The following is a 9,263-nucleotide window of genomic DNA, read 5'->3' as shown; positions in this document are numbered from 1 at the left end:
TTTTACGTGTTTATTTTGTGTGTTGTGTGATATTAACGTTTGAGCAACGTTGAGTTATTGATATATTGTTATTGGTTTCACTATTGCGAGTGTTACTATATTGTGATTGCATTAACGTTTGAGCAATGTTGAATTATTTATTCTATGGGCCTTATAATCCAGTGCGCTTTATATATGGACAACGTTTTAAAATGGGCCATTCATTGAAGGTGTGTTTTATAATCCGGTGAGCCTTATAGTGCGGAAAATACGGTATATGTATGTTTGTGTATATGCATGTACAAATATATGGTAAATTCAGCCGGGCAATTCTTTAGTTACAGATGTTGGTCTTCAATTAATCTGAGAAGAAATTTTTAATATGATTTCCAGAAATTATAAGACTATTCATTATGCTAGCAAATTGCTTGTTGTCAAATCCTTGCCCAAGCCTCCAGCAATGTATTCATGGAAAGTCAAGACAAAACAAATCATCTCAATGTTTTTTTTTTTTCAGAGCTGCCAGAAATTAGCTTAGGGGAAAGATCACATAGTAATCCGCATGATGTTAATCACCGATTCATCCGCGTAATACCTTTTGTTGAACACGTCCATGTCAACTAGTATATGGTCTCAAAAAGAACAACGTGACATTAGCGCTTAGCATGTTGAGCTACATCCATGAGGACCAAAAAGAAAGTTGTGACTGATGTTTATGTAAAATCTGACTATTATTCCTTGAAGAATAAAGAGAACTCAGTACGCTAAATAAAAATACCGACTGGGGGTCAGGTTGCAGATCCCAACAAAACACTAAGTGCTTTTTCTGCAGCCCTTTGCAGTCTCCAATGGACACCACTGCCCAGCGTGGTGAACTCAACACAAAATTCCTCATCAAAGAATGCAAGCAGCGTAAAGGGCGAACGCAAATATAAACAAACAAATGAAAACAATGAATAATGTCTGTCTGCCATTCGCTTGACTTGTATGTTATCTCAACAGTTTCAAGTCTTGAAATTCCCTTTGGGTTTAGGCGGTAGAGTGGTCACAGCTTTGCTTCCAGCATTAACTTTCTCTTGGAATGCACATTGAGGTGCAAACGTTTCCTCAAGATGGGGTAAGAAGTTATCCAGTCACAATGAAGCATTTTGTTGTTGAAGAATTGCTGCGTTGTTTCATTGATAGGAGCATAGTTTCCCCCAACTGAGTTGTTTCCTGACTGTTTTTCAGTGACTAAAATATTTTTTGTCTTGCCCCATTTGCTCAAGGAAGTACGGAGAGATGTCCAAGAAGATCGAGCACACCGCTCCTCCCTTGACTGGAAGATTGATTCAAAAGGGATGTGGAAATAATGGAATAAATATGATAAAAATAATGGGTAGTTGAAAATATAAATGGCATGGGAGGGATGAAAAAATGGGATATTTGAAATGATGCAAAGAGATGACAAGAGAAAAACAGAGATTATTTTCTGAAATGTTCCACATCGGAGAATCAGTTTGTAGTTGGTGTGAGCAGTTTTGTAAAACCGTATAGCAGCAAAAGATTTCTTACCTTGAGTTGAAGCTGTCGCTATACAGCTGTGCACACTGTGCTAACTGTGAACTCCGCCTCGTTAGCCATGATGTCAGTAGGTTGAATATTCCGATCGTACATGGGGTTCTCAAATGTAGCCCGTCCGTTGGTGTTCTCATGGCCCACGTAACCATTGAAAGGGACATTGGGTCTTCTTCTGGAACACCACAATGCCAAGAAGGCGACCCAATTAACAATACAACTGTAATTTGTTCACTCCCACAACGGCGCAAACGTCCTTCTCATCTTGGGTAGATAACATTTTGAGCGTACCTATGTTTGTAGAGGTACAGGGCGAAGCCTGCGATGATCATGGCTATAAAAGGCACTAATATGGCGGCTGCCACTGAACTGCTGTTGGAGGCAAAGTTGTAGGCTGTGTTGTCTCTGCTGGGATCTAAACTCTCTGCAAAGAACATTAATTAATTAAGGCTGTGAATATAGAGAAACCCGAATGTCCTCTCAAAACTTTGTCAACAACCACTCAAAAATAAAAAAATGAAACAAATATGGTCATTAATATAGTTGGAAGGGCGCTGGCAGCAATGTGGAATTTACATAATAGTTTGAGCAGACAAGTGACCTTTGAAAGTTTACCCCGCCGCTTCACTTTAATTCCCCCCTTTGGGAACGTCAAAACCCATTGTCGTAAAAATCACTCTCGGTTACAGGCATGTGTTACTTGTAAAGCATTTTCTAATTTAGAAAGGCGCGCGTGTGTGTCCGCGCCAATGCCAGCAGAACGACAGCCCACCTGTTGTTATTCAGCCCTTTTCCGAAATAAAAACAGGTGACAGGTTGAGAAGGAATTCAATTAGCGGCTCACGTTGTGCTTGCCAATCATCTCCCTTTGGATACGCCGAGCCGTGTCATTTGTCCGCAGTTGATTTCCAGTAAATTATGCGAGTTTTAACCAAGCTCTGCAAGACTATGAGCAGAACCCAACAATTGTTTTGTTCCGAGGTGACATATTTCCCCACCTGATCTTTTCTTGTTCCCTAAAGCCAGCAAGTAGAGCACTTCAGTCTTTCATCCAAACTGCAACAATCATTAATGGACTAATCATAAGTGGTGACCATACATGACGGGATTGGATCAATGTGCCATTATCACAGTGGAAATTCAACCTCAAGTCACATATTGGCCTGAGCACAGCTTGGCCACTGAGATGTGCCGGCTGCATTAAAATTGGATAATTATAATATTCAATAAATGAAATTCAATTGAATAATAAATGTAATGAACATTTAATATATCTAATAATTATTTAATTATTATTATTATATAGATTATTATATTTAATACATTTAATAATTATAATAAATATATAGAGAAATATATATATAGATTATTTCTCAAACTTTATCGAGTTAATAATGAAGAAACCCGTCAATATACTCGAATATGATCCCCCCAAATACCTTTCTGCATCCTTTTAATTATTATTATATATATTATGTTTAATAAATTTAATAATTGTAATAAATATATATAGAAATATATATAGAGTATTATTTCGAGTTAATAATGAAGAAACCCGTCAATATACTCTAATGTGACCCCCCCCCATATAGCTTTCTTCATCCTTTTAATGTGTCCAAAGAACAAACCAGGGTGTGGGAGGGACCGGAGGAATAAATCTTTCTTGTGTACACATTGCACAACTGTAGCAGGCTTCCAGATTAATGGAGTGGAGCCGGAAGGATTTGTTGCGGCAAAAAAAAAAAAAAACACGTCTTGGAGTATTTAAGGTGGCAGACATGAAACAGAACACACGATTTAGGGGGATAAAGCTTCTTCACCTTGAAACTCCAAACTATATTTACAGTGTCAATTGTGAGATTACGCAACAGAGCCAAGTGAGAACACTGCAAACATATTCTGGCCTGCGGAGTAATTTTCAGCAGCTTTATTTGTGACCACATTATTGTAGATGTGGTTATATATTTGAAAACAGAAACTTGGGAATGCACGTTTGTTTTATAGAAGTGGGAAACTCACTTACCCAATCTCTGCAGACCAAACTGTCCAAAGCCTTTACCACGGACAAATCCTTGGTACACAAAGGAGTTGGATGAAGAGATGTAGGACACCTACCGAGGGAAAAGCAAAGAAAGACAGAAACATCCAATCATATCCAAGTGCTGCAAAAAATGAAGTGCCGGCTGTCGAAAATATTTTACTCGTCCAACTTACGTGTCCATCCAAAGCCCAATTGTCGATTTTGAACTTGTTGACGAATATCTCCACGGGGCCTCGGATTTGGTGTACCTGAAGAAGTAGCTGGGCTTCTTCTCTTTTGTAAGTACCTTTAGAAAGAACCAATCAATAATGAACATTAATGAATAGATAACACAGGCTGAATATTGCGCAATCAGCTTTAATCGTGTTCCGCCATCACTTAAGAGCTTCAACAACAGCCCCAATTTCAAATGCATGATTTTGTGTGTTGCGACAATATCAAGAAGCGAGAAGTGATGAGACCTTGCTTTCTCCTAATGCAAATTTGCATTTTAATGATCACAGCTGCACAGCAAGTATGCCACGGGGAAAATGTTAAAGCTTTTCTATTTCATAACAGCGGCAATAATCCACATCGTATAAGCGCCTTCAATGATTTCTTGCTCCTTGTCCACAAATGAAATAATCTGTTCAGTCTTTTAGGATGAGGTCAATGAGTTCAAAAACATTATGCAAGTTTGTGATTGCCACTTTTCATTTCTGGAGTACCAACCGGCGAGTTTGAGCTCCACGCCACTGTGGTCAAGTAATGTTCCGTTCACTCGGTTGCTAAAAGATTCAAAGGCAGTGATGCTGAGCATAGCTGGCTGCTTCTTCCCCAAATACTCATAGGATCCCCTCCAGAGAGAGTTCTTTGCAAATACCCCACCCGGTACTGAGAGAAGCAAATGACAAAGGTAGAACGGTAAGTTTCATGTTGATAACCTGAAAAAGATTAGAAAGCAGCTTGTCTTACCTGGTAATTTGGAAGGAGGCTCCTGCACTGTCCCCACGGGGCTCTTACCACTCGGACGATTATCAGCTGTGGAGCATAACAACATCATATCATGAAGAAGACATTTTGGGGTGAGCGTGCCAAAATAATATGACTTTGAAAACAATAAACTCAAAGGCGAGACCATTAGCGGTGCATTCAGCGAGCGTCTAGAACTTGCGACGAACCCGACGAAAGAATCAAAGTCCCTGCTCAACTACGGAGCCATTAGACCTTCAACAAAGGTCTCAACACTCACAAAGGACTGCAGAAGTAAACATGTGAACTAAGTCTTTTCATCAGATGCCAGTATATGATCCGCCCAGTCCATAATTGCACCCTACAGAAGTGTGAAACTCCCATTAGGGAGCAAATATTTTCAACATACTTAGCCCTAACCACATTACTAGAAAGCTCAGGTTCTTAATATATAAAGCCGAGATGCTATACCTCGAAAATTTACTCCTTTGGACATGTTTTCAGCAATTATCTCCAAACATGTATAATGTCTTTTACAAAACAACTCTCTAATTTCACTTCACAAGGTCTTAAATTGGAAGTAGCAATCATCCGGACAGGGTTATTACTAGCAAGTTTTAATGGCTCTTATTTTCACTTTAATGTATTTAGGAAAACACTTGAGACGGTCAATTTGTCAGACGGAACTTGTTAACGCTTCCTCGCCACATATAAAAGAAGGAAAATCGATGGGAAACATTGTGCTTATCAGCTTATCTCCTCTTGGTAATGTTGCTAAGACTACTTTGTACACATTAGATAGATTTCTACAATTTTGCCAAAAAGGTTTTGAAACCTTTTGCATATTTAAGTAGCAATGAGAAGTATTCCACAATGGAAGCCTCATGAGATTATTTCTACCTGCACAGAGAGGTGGTTTCCCAGTCCAGCTCCCATCGGACTTGCAGGTCCTATGCTCTGATCCTTCGGCCAAGTAAAATCCGGGTTGGCACGTATAGATCAGCGTGTAGCCAAGGGATGGCAGTTCAATGGCTCGCACGTCCGATTGGGCTGGCAGCTCCGGCTGGCTGCAGTGGTGAGCTGGTAAGGTGTTTAAGCATGGAGATTGACAGAAGGTCAAGAAGAGCAATAGTTGACTATCAACACCAATGCATATATACCAATTACTATATTTTCCGGACTGTAAGGCGCACCTAGCAACCTAAAATTTTCTCAAAAGCAGACAGTGCGCCTTATAATCCGGTGCGCCTTATAGTCCGGAAAATACGGTAGCTTACCGATGCACTCGGGTTGAAATCCACTCCAAGTGAGGTTTGGCAGACACGTGCGAGAAATTGAACCCTGCAGCAAGTAACCTTTTCTGCAGCTGAAGAACACAGTGCTGCTGATCTGGAAGCAGCAAAACATAAGGACGTGAAAATATAATTTGGATAGAAGCCGTTGGACGCTCCAAATGATGCACAATAAATGCCATATAAAGCACACTATTTTTTTTAAAGCCGACTATAAAGGTTGTTACTCTATCATTGGAGGCTATAAAGCAACACTCAATTGGACCCTCTTTTATAATTAAGAGAGCTTGAATCTGTTTTGGATTTAAAGAAAGTCTGAGAACTAGTGCCAGAGTAATGCTAATTCTGACCGTTTACTGGATCGTGATTAAATACCTAACATTGGATTTTAAATTAAGATTTTATCATACCTGATAGCCTTGACTGTTGTTTTGATTACCAAAGAGGGGGCTGCCCGGATCTGTGCAAGAGGTGTGAGTGGGATCTGCAACAAAGTTTTGTTTAATATTCATGACAGCCACAACAATCAAATGTTTCATCACAACAGAAATGATGTGAAATACTGTCTGCTGTGTTATGTTGGTCACGAATGATAATTTTACTGCAGTTGTTGCTACAGTCACTAATAAAACTGAAGTTTGCAGCGGGTTGTAGTTTTTGTTTTACAGTTGCAGCGGATATATAAAAGTAAACACAAACCTCTTCAAGCGTAACTTTTTTGTGATGTAAAAATGTGTTTACGTCTACGTGAAATGTACCTATGCAAGAGGGCTGAGTTCCACTCCAGGTGCCATCATATTGGCAATACCTCCTGATCGAGCCCACCAGGATCAGAGGGGCTATGCATGAAAAGGAGACCGAGGACAGATAAGTGAAACCTCGGTCTTCCCTCCTCCCTTGGGCAGGCAAGCCCGGGTCTCCACAAAACACGGCTGCAAAAAGAAAGATCACGCTTAAAGAATGAAAGACATAATTGTGCCATTGGATGTTGTGACTTACGGAAGCACTGTGGTTTCTCCCCACTCCAATTCCCATTGCCTTGGCAAGTTAGCACGGTGGGCAATGATAGCTGGTAACCTTGGTTACACGAGTAGCTAATGCTGGAGCCCCAGTTAAAATCCGTACCTACGACTTGTCCATTCGGAATCACTGGCGGAGAACCGCAGACTATTGCTACAAATGAGAGATAACAAAATAATATCCGATATTCTTCCCCATGGAATCATTCACGTGGTGAGACAACAATACCTTTGCACAGAGGCTTGGTTCCATTCCAGGTTCGAGCCTTGGTGCAAATAAGGGTGGAGGCCCGATCAGCATCCATGGTGAACCCAGGAGAACACTGGTAACTAACGGTCTGATTGTAAATAAAATCACTTCCCAGTCTCACTCCATTAGCTGGAACTCCAGGGTCACCACAGTTGATTACTGGGAAAAAAAAAATTCAAGTTTAGCGTTGTCGTAACCGTCAAAGATATAAGGCCGGCATATGATTTTTGAGAAACTTTACTTGCTGGCTCTCCGGTCCGGGCAGTTAATTACCTGAGCACTCGGGCATGTTGCCGGTCCAGGTACCATTTATTGTACAGTGTCGGGTCAGCAGGCCAGTAGAGTAGTAGCCATCCCTGCAGGCGTAAGTTATGGATCTGGAGAAGGTTAACCCATCGTGGATCAGGATCTGGGCATTCCGAGGGGTTCCGGGGTTTCCACAGGATATGACTAAGATCGGAAAAAGAGAGAGAGATTTAGTTGCTGGGCAACAATGTCAGCTATTAGATTTCATCCCATCCATCACGTCAACTCCAAATTTGCTTTCTGTTAATTAGGCCGGTAAAATGAGATCAGTCTATTGCCATATCCGACAGTATTAGGAATTGAATCTGTTAATGTGATTCTTAATGGGATGTGTGACTTGAACTTTGGCGATCAGACACAAGCAGAGGTTCTTTGCATTGCAGTCACCAGCTTGCATCAGACTGTCAAAGCCCCGAGGGTCTAGGTTCTCCATAATGACCAGATGTGGTCCGGTCTTTGAAGCTGGCGCCAGCTACGAACAGGTGGGTGACGCCGGCCGGCTCACATGTGCAAACCAAAATGGGAATGAGCCAAAAGGAGGCATAGCAGAGTGATGGTAGCAGAAGGAGACTGAGGTGAGCTGGAAATATTGAATTTCAGAAAAATAAAATCGAGCCCAAGAAGAGTAGTCAAAGGTAGGAAATATTTTAAGACTATTTGTTCACTTTGCAAAATCAGATATCAATTAAAATTTTTCTCCCTATTCCCTTTCATTCAATTCCAATTTTAATTTTCATTGTTAGATGAGCACACACTGACTAACCTGATTTCTCAACCCGACATTTTCATGATAATGACATATCAGCAATGTAATTCGCTCCGGAGCGAAAATATTATTTTGCATATTTATTTTGCACAAGGCATCTAGTGAATATAATTTTCAACTTCAATAACCCCACATCAACTCCCAAGCGTCTCTGTTAGAGACAGTGCTCATTAAAGACGACTTCCCCATCCGACACATTCATTTAATTTTACGCCACTTGTTAATATCTGCAGTGCAGTCGTCTCTTTTTTATTCCCGTTACTGTCCTCCAGCTCTTTATTTTGAATACCAAGGCATTTCCTGGCTGGTTGGGCTGTGTAATCACTCTATCGTCTTTTGGGTCTGGCTCTGTGTCTCAAGTCAGATGTGTCCGGAATATCTTTGCAATGCGTGGAGGATTGCATGAGTAGATTGGCTATCGACCTCCAGTGTCTGCTTTGGGTGCAAAACGGGAAGTTGTTCTGCTCCATGCTCACAGATACCTCAAGTCGCCAGCTGTTTTTGTTTTCCTGCAGTAATATTAGAATTTTAAATGAACTTTTCGATTCCCACCAATCATTTAGAGTCTGCTTGGCCTGCGACATCAACATCTGCTGATCTACTGACAAGAAATACAGTATCCATCTGTGTTCCTTACCATGGCACTCAGGTTGAGTACCAAGCCAAGTTCCGTTGGCCAGGCACGTTCGCTCTGGAGAACCTTTGAGGGTGTAACCCGGCTCACAGCTGAAGCGCACTGCACTGCCCACTGTAAATTCCTCCCCTAACCGGATGCCATGCACGGGAACACCTGGATCTCCACAAAGGCCTGCCGAGTCACCTAAGAAGCGAAAAACAGATGAAAATAAATTGAGAAAGAAAATCCATAAAAATAAAGACCTAATGGGAGAAAAAAGCAAAGGAAGGTTTGAGTACTTTTTATGATGGCTATTTTCCGGACTTTATCTCTGTTGGTGTGTTGAAATTTGTGGATTTAAAGGGACTCCTCATATGTTCTTCCACAAAGTAGGAGTGCGAGGGTAAACATCTTTATTGAGCTTCATAAACAAGCGAGGAAACGGTATAGGTACCTCGCTCCTCTGTCTAATATAAGTTGAATGAA

At 41.0% G+C, this 9,263-nt stretch overlaps 1 protein-coding gene across 1 annotated transcript in view; it reads right to left on the bottom strand.

Moving 5' to 3' along the window:
* Positions 1–479: 479 nt before the first annotated feature.
* Positions 480–9,263, bottom strand: part of csmd2 (CUB and Sushi multiple domains 2) — an 81,795-nt gene continuing 73,011 nt past the window's right edge. Inside the window, exons 58-72 of the mRNA XM_061266718.1 lie at positions 8,799–8,981; positions 7,363–7,539; positions 7,069–7,248; positions 6,820–6,993; positions 6,579–6,752; positions 6,231–6,304; positions 5,806–5,917; positions 5,429–5,608; positions 4,532–4,597; positions 4,289–4,450; positions 3,751–3,863; positions 3,560–3,647; positions 1,828–1,960; positions 1,534–1,711; positions 480–1,297 (exon numbers count right to left, since the gene is read on the bottom strand). Of these exons, the coding sequence (XP_061122702.1) occupies positions 1,552–1,711; positions 1,828–1,960; positions 3,560–3,647; positions 3,751–3,863; positions 4,289–4,450; positions 4,532–4,597; positions 5,429–5,608; positions 5,806–5,917; positions 6,231–6,304; positions 6,579–6,752; positions 6,820–6,993; positions 7,069–7,248; positions 7,363–7,539; positions 8,799–8,981 (1,976 nt within the window). The 3' untranslated portion in view covers positions 480–1,297; positions 1,534–1,551. The remainder of the gene's footprint in view (positions 1,298–1,533; positions 1,712–1,827; positions 1,961–3,559; positions 3,648–3,750; positions 3,864–4,288; positions 4,451–4,531; positions 4,598–5,428; positions 5,609–5,805; positions 5,918–6,230; positions 6,305–6,578; positions 6,753–6,819; positions 6,994–7,068; positions 7,249–7,362; positions 7,540–8,798; positions 8,982–9,263) is intronic.

This window comes from Syngnathus typhle, linkage group LG20 (genome assembly GCF_033458585.1).
Source record: "Syngnathus typhle isolate RoL2023-S1 ecotype Sweden linkage group LG20, RoL_Styp_1.0, whole genome shotgun sequence".
Lineage (NCBI taxonomy): Eukaryota > Metazoa > Chordata > Actinopteri > Syngnathiformes > Syngnathidae > Syngnathus > Syngnathus typhle.
Note: the sequence above shows the minus strand (reverse complement) of the source record. Positions and strands in the feature narration are given on the sequence as shown.